Genomic DNA, 20,719 nt, shown 5'->3' with positions numbered 1-20,719 from the left:
GTTTTTCCCTTTTTCAATTTATGGAAGCAGCGTTAACAAAACATTTGGGATCTGACATTGTATCTAAAAATTCAGCCATTGTAGCAAGTTGCAATGTGTTGAACAACTTTCTATACACAGTAATGCATGAATCACCCATTTATCTGCAGTGGGTCTGAATTTCTATTCAGTGCACACTAATTCAGTTAGTCTAAATTAGTGTGCATTAATAAAAGATATTTTATGATTTTTGTTGCATTTTAAAATGAGTGATTTTACTGAATGGTAAATTTGCTTCAAATTTTGTTTCAAATTAGGGAAAAGTGCAATAGAATCCCATAAAATGTGAAAAACAGCTTTCAGAGAAAGCTGTTTTTCACAACTATGCATTGTTCAAAGACTTTCAGTGGTTTTCAAAGCTCAGAGGGGCCACTTGTCCATTGGTGATGATCCTCACTTGACTGCCCTTCAAAAACAAATGATTCAATCACTTGTGTTCATGATCTAATGAATAGTGATCAACATTTAACTACCCATGAGGTTACTAGTGAAACTGATATTTCTTATGGGATATTCAACCCATTCAAGGCCTTATAAACCTCAATCAGATCACCTCGCAGGTGCCTACTCTCTCCGGGCACTGCAATTTGCAGAATTTAAGCCGTTCTTGGTAAGAGCACCCCTTTGTTCCCTCAATTTTAACACAAATTTGGGAAAGCCACACATTTCAGCCAGTTTTGTGCTGAAACTGGCTGAAATGATTATTGCTGATAAGTGAATTCTTGCATATCATGCTCTTTGCTAATGTGCTGTTGCTGACCCACACTTTGTTTCTTCCATCATTATTAGTGACAGATTCTGGGTTTATGGCTATAAACTGGACACAAAGGCCCATGAAAGGTTCCATCCTCTCAATGAAAGGTTCCATCTTCTCCAAAAGGTTAAAAAAAAAAAGCAAGACAATCTTGATCAAATGTGATATTTTTTTGTGATATTTTTTGATTTGTATATTATGAATTTGTCCCACATGGTCAAAAGTGAACCAGGAATACAACAGACTAGATCTATGGCAATTGTGCAATGCCATTAATTTAGCATTAGTAGAGGCATAAGATGCAAGAAAGCAAGCTTATGCAGCATCAGCCAAAAAAAAAAAAAAAAAAAAGTTCCCAATTTCACCCCTCCCTTCGTTCCAAATACTTGTCCAGCTCAGCCTTAAATTTATTTAGGCTATCAACTTCCACAGCAAAAGGAAGTGTTCCACCAATCAACTACCCGCTGGCTAAAGGCAAACTTCCACACATCTATCCTACAACTGTCTTTCCTCAATTTGAATTTATGCCCTCTCAGGTGATTATTCTGAGCAAGAGGAAGAATCCCATCAGCATTGAGCATGCTCAAACCATTCAAGGCTTTACACACTTCAATCAGATCACCTCGCAGGTGCCTATTCTCCAAACACTGTAATCTGCAAAATTAAGCCTTTCTTCTTAAGAGCAACCCTTTGTTCCATTCACTAATCTTGTTGCCCTTCACTGTACTCGTTCCAGCATCTCTACATCCTTTTTATAATGAGGCCTCCAGACCTGTACTGTACACAAGTACAGTACTCAAGATGTGGCCTGACCATTTCCTTATACAAGGGGATAATCACCTCCTTATCCCTGCTAGAAAAATTCCTGTATATCATTGACAAGACACCATGAGCTACTCTTGCAGACCGTCTGCACTGCTCAGAAAACTTCATATATGCCTGCACAATTATCCCCAGATCCTTTTCATTCTGTAGTACCATAGAGTTGATACATTACTCTGGGGTTACTGCTTCCTGTATGTAGTTGTCAGAAAGAGGAAGAATCCCATCAGCATTCAGCTTGCTCAACCCATTCAAGGCCTTATACACCTCAATCAGATCACCTCGCAGGAGCCTACTCTCTAGGTGCTGCAATTTGCAGAACTTAAGCCGTTCTTGGTAAGAGCACCCCTTTGTTCCCCTCACCAATCTTGTTGCCCTTCTTTGTACTCATTCTAGTCACTCTACATCCTTCCTAAAATAAGTCCTCCAGACCAGTCGACACCTAGAGTACACAGTACTCTAGGTGTCACCTGACCATCCTTGTATAATGAGATAATTACCTCCCTGTCCCTGCTAGCAAAATTCCTATATATCATTGACAAGACTCCATGGCCTGCCCTGGCAGCCCGTCTGCACTGCTCAGCGAACTTCATATTTGACTGCACAATTACGCTCAGGTCTTTTTCACTTTCCACTTCCCTGAGTGTAGTACCACACAGTTGGTACATTTTACTTCGGTTATTGCTATCCATATGCAGTACTTTGCATTTGTCAATGTTAAACTTCTGTTGCCACTTCTCATCCCATTTTCCTGACTTATCTAGATCCAGTTGGAGTAACATACTGTCTTTACTGTCATTAACAACCCTGCCAACCTTTGTATCATCTGCAAACTTGGACATTAAACCTGATATACCTTCATCAATATCATTGATAAATATACAAAACAACAATGGGCCCAACACCAAACCCTGGGGAACTCCACTAATAACATTTGTCCACGAAGAGCAGTGTCCATTGATTACCACTCTCTGTCGTCTCCCACTCAACCATCCCTTTATTCATTGTAGCAAGTTATCCATAATTCCATACCTCTCCAATTTGTACAGCAGTCTTTCATGTGCAACAGTATCAAAAGCTTTCCTGAAATCCAAGTATATGATAACAAAATTATTTTTGCCATTCAGTTCCTTTGTACATCATAGTATCCAATCAAATTGGTCAGACAAGACCTCCCTTCAACAAACCCAAACCCCATCTTTACTATTACTGCAGTCTTGTCTAGATGATCCTGCAATGCTTCCTTAACCAGTGATTCCATTATTTTTCCTAGAAAACAAGTTAAACTAACAGGTCTGTAGTTACTTTTGAATCTCCTTTGTGAATTGGTGATACATTTGCACACCTGCAGTCCATGGGGACTTCCCCTGAGTCCAAGGAAGCTCTCATAATTATGGCTAAGGGTTTGCTTACTTCCTTTGCTGCCTCCTTTAATATAACTGGATAGATCCTGTCCACCCCAGGTGCCTTCCTTATGTTTAACTTCAACAATTTCTCCTCTACTTTGCTCTGTTATTACAAAATCACTTAGCTCCCTGTTAGCGTTTGATAAACTACTGGCACTCCCCTCATTGAATAACTCCTCATGTGTGAATGTAGATGCAAAATACTAATTCAGTTTATCAGCTACCTGAGCATGATCATCTATGTTAAGTGGTCCAATGTGATTCATCCCTTTCTTTCTAGAGTTTACATAAGTAAAAAACTCTTTGCTGTTTTTCTCTGCATCCTTTGTCAAAGATTTCTCGTAATCTGGCTTCTCCTGCCTAACCTCCTTTGTGACTTGATTACAGACTAGTTTATACCTTAGGCTTCTGTGTCACCTGATACTTTATATGCATCCTATACATTTTTCTTCTCTTCCACGAGCCTCATTAATTCATCTGACATCATTTAGGCCTAAACCTTGAACAGTATTTCTTAGTTGGAATGAAAAGCCTAGTAGCCTCCAAAATTAAGTCCCTGAAGGCTTCCCATTTAGAATTCAACGTTGGTAACATCATCAGTTAATCCCACTGTACAGAATTTAAAAATTTTGAGACCTCTGTAATCACCTTTACGAAAGCAAAAGCCCTTCCCTGTAGCCTTGATGGTGGTTACATCTTTAAGTAATTCCCACATCAGTACATTGTGATCACTGTCACCCAGTGGTTCCTTTAACTGCAAATTCGTAATGCACGAATAATCACTGCTGATAATCAGATCAAGAGTATTACTCCCTCTCGTTGCTTCTCGAACATGTTGCTGTAGAAAACAGTCATCTAATAAATCCACAGTCTTGCTAGTGTGTGAGTGACCAACTCACAAGTTCCAGTCAATATCTGGAAAGTTAAAATCCCCCATTATAAGACATTCTGATGATTTACTGGCCCACACTATTTAGAGACCACAACCAGAAAAGTGAAGAAGTGACACTTGCATTATGACAGTGCCTCTTTACACGTAACACTCTCTATTCAAGAACGTCTTGTGAAGCACTCCTTCATGTGATTAATTAATTTTTTTTTTTTTTTTTTTTTTTGTTTCTTAAGCCTAAAGCCCCCTTGAAAGGTCAAAGATTTGCAAAGACTGAGGAAATTATTCAAGATTTGATACAAGAACTTTTAGCAATTTAAGACGAAACCTATCAAAAATGCTTCCAGAAGTTGAAATATTAGAATCAATGTATAGTGTCAAGGAGACTACTTCAGAGGAGATCCATCTGAATAGCCACTAAACTCTATGAGGTGTGATGTTTTGGTCACACCTCATAGAAACTATTCTACAAGTTTTAATTTGTAAGCCTGTTTAATTGAATGTGATAGATAATTGTTCACATCAGAGCTTTAAGAAAAGCAGAACCAAATTTTTCTTTATTTTAAGAAGGAAAAAAATTGTCAGTTAGAAAGAAGTTTAGTTTCTAAGTGATGATTACCAACTAATAGCTTGTGAATCTCAAGTGTAATGTGCATGTGGGTTTGTGCTATTTATTACACTGTTAAGTTTGAATTAAAGTGTTAAAATTTGAATTCAGCTTTATACTTACTATCAGTCTAATTTACAATTTTTATTTAAAAAAGTTCTAAACAAAATGAACAAATCAATTTACTTATTGAGATCTTTTTATGTCACAAGACAATCACTTCACCATATGTAAAGTGAGCCACTATTTTTTAGGCTCTGAACTGTCTCACTGAGCCAGTTTTTGATAAAGAGAAGACAAAATACTTCAATATGAGGTAGAGGATGAAAGATGGCAGTGATGAAATGAGCAGTAGACCATGCTTCTTAATGACCCTGTCATACAAATACTTGACATGAGCTACAACATACTTTTGCATAGAACTTTTGCTTACACATACCATGTTTTTGTATTGTGGAGCACCAGTTGTGGGTATCTTGACACTCTGTGGTGAAAAAAAAATAAATGTCAAAATCATTATCAATATTAGTAATTGTACAAGTTGTTTCCAAATTAATAACTGCCATAAGACCTTAGAAATCCAGAATAATGAGGCAGAGATAGGTCTGAATCATATGTAAATAATTTCAAGTCTTAGTTCATAAAAACAAGCAACTTTATTACGGTTCAGTAATATGGAGAGTTGATTCAGCTTTTTGATAACGATTTTGATATTAATCCTGCTTGCAACATATGGCAGCAATGTAAATTTTTTTTTTTCGCGCAGGCATAGTCCCAAATTTTATGAACAGGTGCATCAGTTGTAGAAGTTGTTTTAATGTCGACATGCCTCGGAAATTGGACCCATGGTTGGAAGGTTACATAACCACTCTTTCCGAAGAAGGGTACAATTATGTGAAAATTATTGATAGGTGCAAGTCGAAAAATTTTGGTGTATCGAAGTTTGGTATCCATAAGGTTTTGAATGACAAAGGAAAATTCCATGATGCTGCTGCAAGTGGGCAGAAAACACTGAAGAAACTGCAACCTGCTCCAAGTCGAATGAGAGAGGTAGTACGAAAAGTACAGTCGCTCGTTGTCGGCGAAAATCCAAAAACCCAAAGAGCTATAACGTCACGTGTGGGAACCTCCCAGTCAACCATTTGTCGCATAATCAACGAAAATTTACAACTGGAGAAGAAGTTGAAATATTAGAATCAATGTATATAGTGTCAAGGTATACAGTACACTACTTAAGAGTAAGACACATTGAAGAGTGGCGGGTCAATGCCCAAAAACTCTACGAAAAATATCTGGCAGCTGAAAGGTGGAAATTTGTAGCAACATTAGACAAAGTGTGGTTATACCTCTCTGATGCAAAAAATTTGGACAATTTATTACCATCCACAGGGTGATAAGGCCTTTCCAACATGGGCGCGTCAGTGCAAGGAAAGTTTTGGCCGAGGATTTATGATTGTAGTCGGTTTTTGTTATAACGGCATATTTGAGTTGCGTAGAGTTGCTAAAAACATGAAAGTCAACTCAGTGTATTACTAGACTGAAGTTCTACAGCCGTTGTTTGAATGTAAAATACCCACATTGTATGGTTCTGACGCTGAAAAGGTATGAGTGCATCAGGATAAGGCGTGCAGCCACACGTCATGTTCCCCCTACGCTTTTTTTGCGGAGAATGGAAGCGGCGACAGGTATTCGTTCGATCCCGTTTGAAGATATATTCCTGTTAAATCACCTGATGCTGCACCCATGGATTTTTGCGCATTCAGACTTTTGAAAAGAGCTCTTGGAAACCGCCGCCCCATAACTGTTGAAGGTTTGTGGAAAGTCTGCCAGCAGGAATGGGACAAGATCGACATGGCAGTTTTGCAGCGCACTTTACTTCAATGGAAATTGCGATGCCGTGTTGATAGTCACGGGCATCGTGACTATCACAGTCATGAGCAGGGAAAACAAATAGAACACAACAACGGTGGTGGCGGCACAGAATTTCGTAGTTTTAAAGGACTGTCAAAATCGTTATATATAAAGGCTGAATCAACCCTCCGTATATGTTAATTTAGATAGTATTAGGAATGAATATGAAAATAAAAATTATGAAAACATTTATGTAACACAACTCAGAATTCATATCAAATAGAACATGAATAATAAGATTTTTAAGCAATAAACATTTAATATTTTAAATATTAATAACTATAAATATGGTCCATTTTGAATAAATTATTGAGCAAAGGTCCTGTTGTACTGACATGGAAAAAATGATCATAAAAGCCCATACATGCATGACTATTTACAGGGATATTTAACGGTGCCATCTGGGTGGCAGTATCCGCTGAGAATAAGTAACATTGGTCTTTTCCACTGGTGAAGCGTTACTTATTCAAAGCAGTGCAATACCTCTGCAACTCGTGAAGGTTCACAATATGAGATATAATTGAACAATGCATGCATACTACCTAAGTAGTAGAAATGATGGTAGCGCATTACCGATGCATGAACCACCTTTTTCATACATTTAGTCAAGAAATATTTTTAGAAGAGATTACATTAATGAAACAGATTCAAAACCTGATAGAAACTTAAGACAATTCTGCCTAAATTTTTGTTCAAAGTTTACCTTCAGCCAGCAGGTGGCTGATTGCTGGAACAAACTTCCACCTGAGTTGTGGAAGTGGGTAGTTTGAATAAATTCAAGGAAGAACTAGGCAAACTATTGAAATAGATAACCAAGTGATGTGGGAAGGTTTTTTTTTTTATGCTGATGCTTTATAAACTTGCTCTCTTATATCATTTTCCAATAACAGGATACCTGTCCACCCACATCAGATGAAATTTTATCTAATGTGGTTTAGAGTTGCAACTTGTGAAGTGCAATTTCAGGCTAAATTTTGTGAACATCCTATCAACAGAATGCAGTCTTAATTAAGTGTATGATACTTGACCCACTTTTGCCTTATAGGATATTGAGAGTTTGTAAATTATATGTATGTAGATAAGAATAAATCTGTATGATAATAAAATTCACTAATCAAAGAAACCTAAGTTTTAAAAGCAAAAACTGCAGTTTATTGTAATTTAAGCCAGTGTTTCCTAACCTATGTGGTTTTGTGGGCTTGACAATTTTTCAAGTCTGTGGAGAATGATGTCCAATGGAAAAGAAAAGATTCCTTTTGGCCTTGTGCAATACTGGTGGTTCAAGTAAACTTGTAATGTGTGTGTGCATCACTGAAACTTTTACTAACAGGCATCCCACTAGTTTCATCTTCATCAGTGCAGCATACTGTACAGGCAGTTCTGGCAAACAATCATGTAATCTTGCTTTCTGTACAGATAAACTTGGAGAGCTCTATCTGTTTGGGTAAAATTGTGGAATATCCTTGTCCAGTTTAATGAAAAGAAAATTCAGCCTCTCTATATTTTTATTTTATTTTTTTATGGCAATCCCAAACAATAACTTATTGAAGGTTCTAGTAGCATGCATCAGTTTGAGAAGAAAAACAATTCTTGTTGATATTGGAATTGAGTTTCTTTGGATTGTAATTTTAATAAATTGGTCAACTACTGAGTTCTGGGCACTCGGGATGAAGGGCCCGTAGTCACGAATGGTCATTAGCGTAGTATCTCAAATAGAGTGCTTTATGGTAACTGAAAAACGTTTCTAGTACCCCGGCTTGGCCTAAAACTGAGGAACTAATGAAAATTTTGTCTATTTGAGTCTTTCCAGTTGTTGTGAATGACAAAGATGGGAGAAGTGACTCCGACTTCTTCCTGGAGAAGGATTAAAGTCTTGGGGGAGAAGTAACTGGCAGGTGAGGACCGTGCAAGACTCCACGCAGGCGGCTCCCCACCACCATCACCTCAATACTGGCTCTCCGAGTACTTCCTTGCCAGGACAACTCCGGCTTTGAAAATTGTTAAAAAATACTTCTTGTCACAAAATTTAATAATGACCTTTATGGAATTATTAACTAACTATTTAGCAACCTTTTTTGTCACGAAAAGGAGAGTTACTTAGTACAAAGAAGTGTACTATCAAAGTGCAATAAAAAATTGTTTTTTTTTTTTAATTTTAACACAAAAGTAAATGATAGATTTCAATCAGAATAGTTTTCCCTTGATAAGCATCGAATAATGCATAGCTAATGTGGACATGTGTTGTGTCTTATGCAAGAGAGCCCCTAAACATTAGTTCATGGTTCTCTGTGATGATATACAAGACTGTATGGCCAGAGAGGCACCTCCATAGCCAGGTGGGCAGGAGCAGCAGTGCATAGCACATGTTTCTTGATTGGACCGGGGTTCGAGCACACCAAATACGGAGGATGCGGAAAGGTCAGGGAATGACCACCACATATCCCTTGAGCAATATAGCCTTAGTTGCTAATGCTCCTAAAAAACAAATAATAACTATAACAATAACGGCCAGAAATTAGTGTAGTGTTATTTTGTGTAGTATGTGTGTCGTTGTGTTGTTTAGCTGTTTCTGGCCACTTTGCTACCAGGAAGGCTGCTTCCCAGTACCTGTCCATGTCACGAGGAGGCGGGCTGAACTATACACGTACTAAGCTAAATGTAATATTTCTAGCACCCATAGGAATAAGCACAAGGCCTATGGGTGCAGCAGTCTCCTATAATCACATAAGGTGGTGTGAATACCACAAAGAATCCTGCATCCACTGGAGAAAGTGTAATAGCAATGGATGCCAGCAGTTCCTGTACCCAGGAAGCCCAAATCTGGGTACAAGCAGTTTAAAATCCCATCTCTAATAAACTGGAGACCAGCAAATCCTGCCCTTAGGGGCAGGATTCACAAAAAAAAAAACAACTAAGAAAAGATTTTTTCTTTTGCTGTTCCCAAAAAAAAACCCCTGTTCCCAAGGGACTAGCACAATTAACAATTTTAGGGAAAAAAATTAATGGACAAAATATTATGTTTCAAAAAAATAAATAAATAAAATAAAATAAATAAATTTAAAAAATAATAATAAATAAATAATAAATTTAATTAGATAAAATGTTAAAATAATAATTATTATTAAAGAAAAAAAAAGTAGCTTTGTTGAGTATATAAGTCAGCTCAGTAATCTGCATCATCTGTTGAAAACCTGTAGCAAATTCCTGTAGAGTTGAGAATGCATTTTGATTTGCAATAAGATATCTTTCATTTCCAGGAGAGAAATTATGCACTGTACTAGATAATGTTTGTCTTAAATCTTGGTAAACTGGGCAGAAGAATAAGACATGACTCCAGTCTTCGGAGGTGCCGCAGAAACAGGTATCTGACGTTGCTAGATTGAATTGAAGAAGACAAGCATTCAAAGAATCGTGGCCAGTTAGAATGTATGATGTAAGAAGGCTTGGGTAGAACCAAAACTAACTAACTAACTAAACAACAAAACTAACGCATAGCTAATGTGATTTTTAAATTTTTAGCTCCATTAGCAACAGAAATAGAGGGGGGAACATGAAAATTACTCACATTTTCCTGTCTGGTGCCACCATTTTTAATTTAAAAAATATTTTAAAATGATATTTTAAACCTACTGATTGAGCTCTTTCCAACGTGGCATAAGCTATAGGTTATCGACAACATTTTTGCCCTCCCACATTTTACCCCCCCCTCCCCATTGATCGTTGACAAATTTTTGTCAACAACGATCAATATGCCGTTATGTTGGCCCACATGATATACAAACCCATGCAAAATTTCAAGTCAATAGGTTAAGTGGTTCCAGAGATACAATACTGTGACAGATAGACAGCTAACCAAGTGACATTAAAAAAATAGAAGGAAAAAAAATATTATTTACCTGACTGTTTCTCCTTCATTTTAGGGCATTCTGAAATATTGCACATCTGAATGGAATTAGGTTTTTGCTTTGGATCACAAGATTCTGCAGGTGAATGATTTGTGTAAGTTTCAGTATATTTGCCTACTAATGGATCTGTAATGTTTGGATGATGTACAGTGACACATTTCACATCTCTCATCTGATATCCTCCTCCACATGTTGCATTACACTACATATACAAAAGAAGAAAACTAATAAACATTTTTCTTAATCATGGCCTAAATACATTCATATAAAGAGCATTTTTATTATGCAATTAATGGTGCAAATGTAGATAAAGTATTGCTACTTGTTTTTTATTCACTGGCAGTACTTTAATTGGTCTTTATTTATTTGCTAATGATTTTGTCATTAATGTCAAATAATGATTAATGATTTTATCCAAGATCATTACCATAAAATCTTGGCTAAAACTTTATTTATAGAAATTAAGTATGTAAAATTTGGAATATACAAGGATGGATCAATAAGTAATGCACTATAAGCTGTAACATCTTTATAATCTGAGGTACTATAACCATAGTTCACATACATAAAATAAAATCTTTCAACTTTGTGAAAATATCATTCAATGTAAGAACCACCACACATGCTGCATTTTCCCCAGCATTCTTTCTACACAGTGAAAGCACTTTGGTAAAAATCAGAGGGGGCTGACATTTAGACCAACGTTTAATGTCAGAAATGAGTTCCATATCATTCTCAAAAACCGCATGATGCAGGTATGCACTCAGTCTATCAAACAAAAAAAAAAAAAAAAACCCCGATTGGATGAGGTCAGGAATATAGGGTGGGTGAGGCATTATTGCTCTACACCAGCTGGGCAATCTTTGACAGTGTCTCTGTGCAGTGTGTGGCCTTGCATTATCCTGATGAAACTTGATATCCTGCTGACTCAGTTCAGGTCCTTTGGTTTTCAGAGCTCATTAAGCTTTCTCAGGGACAAGCAGTATCTTTCTTTGTTGATGTTCGTTTTACTTTCCAAGAAATCAATAAAAATGATGCATTTCGATCCCCAAAGAAGGTGACCATAAGTGTTGTTGATGATTTGGAAAGTTTTAACTTTTTTGTTTACAATGTGATGTCAGGTGTGCCCATTTCATAGATTGTCATTTGGTTTGTGGGTCATAATGGAAGGGCCACATTTCATTACATGTGATGATCCTTTTAAAGCACTCAGGACTGCCAGCACCAACCTTCAGATCTTCACAGATCTCCTTCCTCACAGCCATCATCTCTCATATGAGCAGCTTTGGCACCCACTGAGAACAGATTTTTTTGTACTCCAGCCTGTTGATGATGGTCAAAAGACTTCCCCGCGATATTTTCACAGCATCCATCACTTGTCTGGTGGTTATGCACCTGTTATTTTGAATGAGCAGGTCAATGAGTTCTTCGTTTTCACAGTTTGCGACAGATGTTAGTCTTCTGGCTCTTAATTAGTCCTTGATGTTGAAATCATCCCAAAACCATTGGAGCCACCTCTGGACATTACTTTCACCAATTGTCTGATCCCTATAGACTGCCAGGAGTTTATAATGAAGAGATCTAGCCAACTGATCACTTGATATGAACAGGAACTCCATGACACACCATTGCCAGAAATGGCTGTCACTTAGTCCATCCATATCTTCAGATCTAAAAACACCAGAAAAATTATATTAGGTGTGTGTTAATGCTTAATTGGTAGTATAACAAGTGTATATCATACATCCCCCCCCCATTCCTTATGCACAGGTGTGTGGGTAATTGTGCATTATTTATTTATTGATTACCAGGGATATGTGGTCCTTTAAAAAAATGTTTCAAGGGATATCCTAGGAAAAGGTTGATCATCCCCACCTTTAAAATAGCTATACCATTTTAAAGCCCTTGCAACCTTTCTCTTTAATAACAATAGCAAATCATGACTGTCACTCCCTCTTCACATCATAGTGGCAGATCTAGCAGTACAGCAGCTTTACCAGTGTCACCTGACTAGTATAGTGGTTACAATCATTATCCCTCTATATTATGTAGAAAAGGCCTGGATTCAAGTCTAGATGGGAGGTGCCATTACGGGTTTTTTTCATGTCATAGCTGAATTAATCAGTCTCAGGTGTGGGTTTCAATATTTTTATTCCTAGAAACTGAGGTTTTTCATCAGCAAAACAAGCAAGCTAACCATAATACATGTAATTTACAAACATAACTTTAGTTTTCTTAGCACAAAATCAACCCATCAACCAACAAACTCTAAATAAAATTTGTGTGTGTGTGTGTGTGTGTGTGTGTGTTCTCTAATTGCTAAAGATAACTAAAGATATTAATTTTTTTCAAATTTGGAACAAAGTTTGAATATACAAAGTATCAGAAATAGCCTTTTTTTTGGTGCTTTAAACAACTCATTATCTTCACACAGAAGAAACATTGTACTGGGAGAAAATCAGTACAAATCCTGAAGATGCAGTGAAAATAACCATTATGACATTTCAATTTGACCTCCAGCAGTAATGTAGCACATTCAAATGTTAATCAACCTCTTACCAGATATACTGTGACACCGATCCTTCTCTTCAAGTCATTCTCATTAGTTGGCAAGCAGCAACTGTACATCTGGTCCTTAACATAACCCTATAAAAAGAAGTCCAGTGGTATGAAGTCTGGTGAGCAAGCTGGTCACAGAATTGGACCTGTGTGCCTTTCCCACTGACCTGGAAAGTGAAGATCCAAACAGCCTCAAAAATAGGGAAGTGGAGGAGTACCATCTTGCTGGAAAAGCACATTATTGCCAGGATCATTCTGGGTAATTTGCAGAGTCAAATAATTCTCCAGAATTTCTTGAATGTCGTACATCTTTCTGCAGCTTGCAGCACAAAACATTAACTTTGGGACTGTCTCAGACATGTTCCTAAACCACATTGAGTTTCTCACTTCCCCACATTAATCTCATAGACTTTTTCTTCTATCCAAAAAATGCATTGTGCTCTTTTGCACCAGTATATGTTGCTATTTCTGTTTACACTATAGTCATGCTGTTGGTGACTACTTCAGCAATCAGTAACGAACGAATGAAAACTATGACTTTAACTGTACTATTTTTAGCACAATGTTAGTACACAATGACTGTAGTAATTATGCTTGACAACTTTTAAAGTTGTGAAACTACTTTTGACTTATCCTGTCTAGTAATAGGTTTTAGACAATATTATTTTTCCATCCATCAAAAATTTGTGAATAAATTGGCAGCTAAGATGCAGTGTATATCACAAGTAATCAAGTAAAAATATATCGTTATTACCTGATCTTGGCTAAAACTTTATTTTACAGAAATTAAGTATGTAAAATTTGGAATATACAAGGGTGGATCAATAAGTAATGCACTATAAGCTGTAACATCTTTATAATCTGAGGTACTGTCTTCTTCATTAAGTAATAAACATTGCATTATTGGTAAAGAATGGAGAACCACTCGAGAACAAGTACTCAAACTGAAAAATATTAACAAGCAGAACACTGAAATTTTTCAAAGAAAGCAAGATTAAATATATTTTTTATCAAATGTTTATTCAACATGTGCAACCATCGTGCACCAGTTTTCACTGTTTCTGAAAATCAGACACCATAATTAACCATGGTTTGGACACTCAAACTTGTAATCAGAATGACTATCTTAAACACTTTAGAAATTTTTTTTGGTAAGTTTAACAACCAAAATGCTTTTAACTTGATATTTTAAGACATAAATTTATCAACTGGAATGGTGTTCTGGCCTAATTCAAATACAGGCCAAACAAACGCACAGACAAAAGGAGGAATCATTAAGTAACCAGAAAGATAATAAAGGGGGAAACAAGAAACGAATTACATTTCCATGTGTCATTTTGAATCAAAATGGTAGTTAGGTACAAAGGCTATCAGGCCAGCTGCTATATAATTTCAATTAACATCTTATAGCAGTATATAATTTTAATATGCATTTTGGTTTATTATTTAAATTTTTATGTAATTTTTCTATAGAAGAAAGTTGGAATCACTGAAAGATTTTAGAGGTTATACCTTTTTCCATTTCTCAGTAACCCACACACCACCTCTCCACCGAAACTGACATTCAGTGTTTCTGCAAGGGCGGACACTGGGAGGACGAGATCCCTCTGGACATATAGATAAATTGGATAGGTTACCTGGTCTACATGTGACAGTTCGAGTTTGCACACCAAAAGAACATGGTCCATGGCACTGTAACATTGAAAGTCACCCATGAAATCAGATTTGTACTTAAATATGATTCACTATTTCTATATATTTAATATTTAATCTATATCTTTTATATTTAATATAAAAGAAATGTGTTCTCACTTCTGTACTGTATGTGAATGTGCTTATGAACCTACCTTGGTCCATGAACCTGTCATCCACACTGAATTACAATCTTCTTTCTTGCATCGCTGTTTTCTAATAGGACGTTGCAGCCCTTTACAGTGTTCTTTTGGCATAGGTCTTGATATGGATCCATTCCAGTACACACAGTGTGTAGTTCGATACTGCCATCCCTGGGAACACTGCACTTCATTGCATGGATACCACGGGCTGGCTTCCCACCTGCCAAATATATATATATATATATAGGAAGAGAACTCATTAAGTAACCAGAACTTATTTTTACAAATTTATTTGATTGTACTGAAATTAGAATATTACAGAGTGCACACAAAGTGTATGTACAGTGAAATAATAGTATGTCTTTATGTCATCCTCTGTTCCAGATATTGTTTAATCTGTGTTGTTATTTTAGACATTTTCTTCCAGGGCAAAGGGGGAATACCATTAATATATGTGTCCAGGTGTAAATGACTTCAAACCTGTCTCCTTTTTCACCATCATTACATTGAGCATGCAGTACTGGAACTTTGAACATGATGCATCACTGTCCACATGATTCGGCCATGTTGCTATACAAACATAAAGCTTTCCATCAATTTTTTCTTTTCCCTGAGAAGAAAGCTTTTCTCCTATACTTATAACACACACATTGGTATATCCAAGATTCACACATTGTTATATCCAAGATTTAGTGAAGGAGAGGAGAAAGTCAAATAAGATATTACCATACATTATGGATATATGATTGTAAGCAGGAATGCTCTGTTAAAAGATTTTTTCATTAAAAAAAATATGTAATGACTTCAATTTTAGTACACTTGTGATAGTTCATTACATAACAGTAGGAAAGGGGCCAAAGCTGTTGCTATGAAGTGTTATGGATAGGAGTTTGGATGATCAAAAAGTTAAAAAAATTGCAATACTAAGAGAAGTTTAGGAGGTACCACCACAGATTTGAAAACAGTATTCAACGGTAGGGTGGATTTGAGATTTGTATAGATTGAGTAGTTGTTTAAAAGGAGGGTAAAGCCAAGAGCAAGAAAACAAACCTAGTTTTTTAGATGCAGAGGAATCAATATTGTGATGTGCTTATGCCAAGAGAGATTAGAAATCAGGCTAATCCCTAATAAAGATATGTGATTTTGTCCAGACATCTGAGTGTCATCAAAGATAAGTATAGGAGAAGGAAGTTAAATATCTGTTAGAATTACATCAGTGTGAATTTTAGTATCAGGTTTTTCTTCTTTCACCCACTTGCTATTCTGAGATTTGGTTGTACAATTGGTTGGGAAATAATTTGGTTGTATTTACGAGTTTCGTTGCAAGCATGTGCTTGTAAGGTGAAAACTTGTAAAGTGGGAATTTATTTCCCATAGACGTAATGTTAAAAAACGGGTTACATTGTCAACGATGAAATTTTACCATAGTAATGCTAAGTAAAGGTCAACAAAAGAATAGTATATGCTTAAATAATGATTTATTTATCCAAAGAAAGGAAAACTTAGCCTTTAAAATCAAGCAAATTATAACAATAAAGAAATTGTGTCATAAAAATGTTAAAGAATATTTATTCTTCATCATCAAAAGCTAAATGCACACTCGTTGATGGTTCATCATTCGTTGCTAGTTTTTTGGAAGCACAAAGAGTAATCGTCTTCTTCAGAAATGCTTCAAGAGTCGTTTGTTTCCAAGACAGTATTTTCTTTTCTTTATAAATTTCACAATAGTATTATGCATAAGCATTTTTTAAATCTCTAGCAGCTTTTATAGTGCACTCAGACTCGAAAATCTCAATTGCTTCTTCTGTGTTGAAAAGCTTCAACAAGCCCCTTGAGAGTGAAGGAACGAACAGAAGTTTCAGCTGTTAAACCTTCTTCTGCCTCAGCATCTTCACATTTTGCCATTTCAGTGAGGTCTTCATTTGTGAGCTCTCCATTGTATACTTGAAGCAGATCAATGACATCAGTTGTAGAAACCTCAAGCTGCAATTGGTTAGCAACATTTACTGCCACTTCTGTTTTATTTTGTACGATCTCTGCTGATTCTTGAAATCCTTCAGAGTTATCAATAACTTGATGAAAGAGTTTATCCCAAACACACTTCATGTTTCTTTCTGTAATTTTGATCTCTGTAATCAAAATAACACAAATCTCATGCTCGTTTTATTTTGATTGCATCTAAAATATAGAATTCTTTCCAAAATTCTTTGAGTTGGTCCTCCCTCCTTATCTCTTCCTGAACAAACAAATGCACACGCAGTAGCACCGCATTATATGTGCTTTGAAATGCCATATTTATCAATATTTAGCACTTATTTATTTATTGTAATTAACGTTCATATTTTCGATTCTGTTGATACTTGAAATAAATAACTCGTAGAGTGGGAAGGAATTGCCTGTATATACTTTTTTTGATAGCAAGATTTTTTTTGACCTTATACAATGCCAGAATTAGGAATAACTTTTTGAAAAATGTCCCATTTTAAACTATTCCTTGCTTTTTTTTTCTCCATAAAACCCGAAGATGAAGTAAAGGCATCACATACTTGCTGGTACAGTTTTCCACATTAGACAGTTAATTATACTGTATATAATAAATATATTTTATAATTTTATTATGTAAAATAATGGCAGTAAATAATAATATTAGCATAAAAATCATTTGTCTATTTCTTTTTTCCACTTGGATAGCTTGCTGTTTAACTTCTGTGTCTCAAAAACATGTTCAACAGGAAATGTACAAAAAATGAAATAAAGAATGATTTAATGCGAATTCAGTACATAAAAGAAAAGTAGATCACTGAAATTAGACTAACATGAGGTATGAATTGTTAACAAGTGTACTAATGTAAAATGCGCAATTTTTTTTTTTTAACCAATAAGAAAACCAAGAAGGCAATCATCAGGCAGTCAAAAGCATTCGCTGGTCAGCAGAAATACCATATGCGTTGGGTGTCGTTTTTTTTTTTAATGTTAGTCGAAGATTTGCACTGGAAATTGGAAAACTTCTTTAAAAAATCAAATAACATATGCTAAATATGTTATTTGAAATTTCAAAAATATATTAAAAAAATTAAGAGTGCCTTACTTTTCAACATAGTCTCTAGTGCAATTGAAAAACAGAGTGCTTTCCCAGTGCACTAGAGAATTGTGTTATGCCTTTTTAACGGAAGTTTGGACTAAATCCTACATTTTCTTCTAACACAGCTTCTCATGGATACATACCATCATAATTTGATTGTAGCATTATATTATTGTACCATCCTCTTCAATGCTATATATCAACCAACAGAGCTTTGGGAGGAACTTCAACATTCACGAGTCATTGACATCACATACACGTGACACTCTGGCATGGTTTCTCATCATAAAAGTTTAAGTGGTGAAGGGGATCAGAATAGAGTGGACTGGAACACCATTCTGATTCATAAGATTTGTCATGTATGTACTTTATTATGTTCCATTTCAATCCCCGAGTGGCAATGAATTTCAAACATTTACTTTCAGCCACAAAACATGCTTTGTGTAACTTTATGCATACTATTAGCTGCATCACCATTTTAAAATATCATACAGTTTGCAAGCACACACACACCTGCTACTTGAACAGTATTAACATCTAATGACATCCAGTCTTCGATCTAGTGTGCTGACAACTTAATTAGGGTAATATCAACTAATATGTGCTATTTAGCGATGCCTCTTAATATAAGGCAAATGTATTGTGTACTTATGTGGAGCAGAAATATAATGCTACTAACATTATTATTCAATTTACACTTACCAGTGTTTGTTCAGGAACACTATTAAATTTGATGTTAGTGGATCTTTTAGTGATGTTCTTTGCCATTAAATATCAGCATGCAAAGTTTTTACTGTTATTTTTTTTACTGTCACACATAGTGTGAAACATTAATTTGAGTAATCAGCTGATGACTTATTATTATTGTGCTGTAGTCCATAAGAATGAAAATTAATAGGAGGGAGAGGGTGGAGAGCAAGAACGAAAGAGCTGCGTTATCCGAAATATTACCTAGTTAAACATGGCTGAATGTTACATGGCACCTGTTTCTCACGTGGCTTAAGAATGATATCACACAGGAAACCAGGAACTTCTTGCTTTTTTGAATTGAAACAGCGAGGTGACACATTTCTGACCCCTGTAATGAATATGATGAAAATGAGAAGCTTGTAAATAAGTTAATTATGAATCTACTTAGAAAAAAAAGAAAACTACATATTAGTAACACTTCAACCAAGGAGAGAACATTTATTTATCATTAAGATGATGTACTTAAAGATAAAGTAATGCTTAATATTATTGGTGGTTGTAACAGATAGTAGAGATACATCATTTAGTTTAACAAGAGGAAGTCTATCTGCAGAAAGTATACCCTTTAAAAACTCCATTAGTGTGGTTGATGGAAACCATTCAAGAAGCTGCTCTAGGATCTTATTGGCATTAATCTTTAACTAAAACCTGGAATTTCTGTAAAGAAGGACAAGATCATCTACATATGCAAGATAATGATAATTTTTGAAGTCCTTTAGGTGCCATTTGTCCAACTTCCAGATGAAAGGTCCAGATAAATTCCAGATGAAAGGTCCAATAATAGAATCATGGGGCAACCACAAAAAACAGGTCCACAAATACAAGAGCATTATTGTTATTAATAATAATAATAATAATAATAATACTTGTGATACGCACACTTCATATACTGTAGAAAGTCCACCAAGACATTTCCTTTTATCTTGGGACAAAGTCCATACTGAATTTTTGATTGAAGGTTATTTTCCAAAAGAAGAGAAGTGATTCTGAATGAAGAGCATTCAAGAACATTGCTAAGATTTGCCAACAAGGCAGTTGGCCTGTTGGATCTAGTCACCAACACAATGTCACCATTTTTTTCAACAACCTTTGTTTTGTTATGAATTAGATAAACATACATAAGTGTGCATGAGTATTTATTGATAAGCCATATCAAATTTTGAAAACTGTACTGCTCTGTCAGTAGAGCACCAGAAAATCAAAGGCTCACTGCAAATAATCATATTCATACCTTAAAGTAAAACCTACTGTTGCATGTTATTATAATATCAGTTCGGATGAACTCCAGACTATGGGTACACCTTGTCACTATGTTGCGGGCGTGGCCGAAGAATGGAGTGATTGTCCGGTTGAGTTCTGTGATTGGGTGATTACCATGAATGTGTGATTTACCTTTCTGATTGTTTGACTGGATGCAAATTCAGTTCTGATTTTAATGGTAAATAAGAAATTATCATTTGCTTTGTTTCGTCGTGTTGTTTAGTTGTTATTGTGCTCGGTTATTGTTAGTCATTGCCACTTTGCTGCTCTTGGATATTTTGCTCTGCTGCTGTCAAAATTCCGTGGTTTTTTTAATTTGTTATTGTTCAACCCCAGTTGGACAAGTGACTGCAACAAAATATGTATGGTTTGAAAAAGGATGGATGTAAGGCTGTAATTGAATGGAGATTGTGATTCAATTAGTATCTCTTTGAATCATTCAATTAGTGATTCAATTAGTATCTCTTTGTATTCAAGTAGTTTTTTTGATGATTTGGTTATGTTTTGCAGTTATTGTATTAGTTGTTAGTATAAGATTCTCTTGATAGCAGCAGGAGTCTGGGGTCAGCAGCCCCCAGAAAAATATTAAAAAAAAAGTATTTTTTAGACATGCATGAGAAATTCTCATTTTTAATGCACACAGAATCATCTAGTAATGTACAGTCACAAAAGCAGAAATTTTGGTGCAGCAGCTCACAAAAATAAAAAAAAATATTTAAATAAAAGCATTTTTGTAGATGTGCATGAGCAATTCTCATTGTTAATGCATGTGGAATTGTCAAGTAATGTACGGTTCTCCCCCCCCCCAAAAGCATTTTTGTAGGCTTGCATGAGCAATTCTCATTGTTAATGCACTCGAAATCGTGTAGTAATGTACGGGCTAGAAGTATCAGTGGTTGT

The 20,719-nt window shown here is 35.7% G+C and overlaps 1 protein-coding gene across 1 annotated transcript in view; it reads right to left on the bottom strand.

Annotated features, from left to right (window-relative positions):
- Nucleotides 1–4,640: 4,640 nt before the first annotated feature.
- The window catches only part of LOC150089894 (A disintegrin and metalloproteinase with thrombospondin motifs 16-like), a 93,038-nt gene continuing 76,959 nt past the window's right edge, over nucleotides 4,641–20,719 (bottom strand). Inside the window, exons 19-23 of the mRNA XM_090389692.1 lie at nucleotides 18,761–18,887; nucleotides 14,740–14,947; nucleotides 14,405–14,584; nucleotides 10,325–10,535; nucleotides 4,641–5,001 (exon numbers count right to left, since the gene is read on the bottom strand). Coding sequence (XP_090245818.1) covers nucleotides 4,895–5,001; nucleotides 10,325–10,535; nucleotides 14,405–14,584; nucleotides 14,740–14,947; nucleotides 18,761–18,887 — 833 coding nt within the window. The 3' untranslated portion in view covers nucleotides 4,641–4,894. The remainder of the gene's footprint in view (nucleotides 5,002–10,324; nucleotides 10,536–14,404; nucleotides 14,585–14,739; nucleotides 14,948–18,760; nucleotides 18,888–20,719) is intronic.

This window comes from Mastigoproctus giganteus, chromosome 2 (assembly GCF_048544385.1).
Source record: "Mastigoproctus giganteus isolate SK-2022 chromosome 2, ASM4854438v1, whole genome shotgun sequence".
Lineage (NCBI taxonomy): Eukaryota > Metazoa > Arthropoda > Arachnida > Uropygi > Thelyphonidae > Mastigoproctus > Mastigoproctus giganteus.
This window is presented reverse-complemented; position numbering and strand designations above follow the sequence as displayed.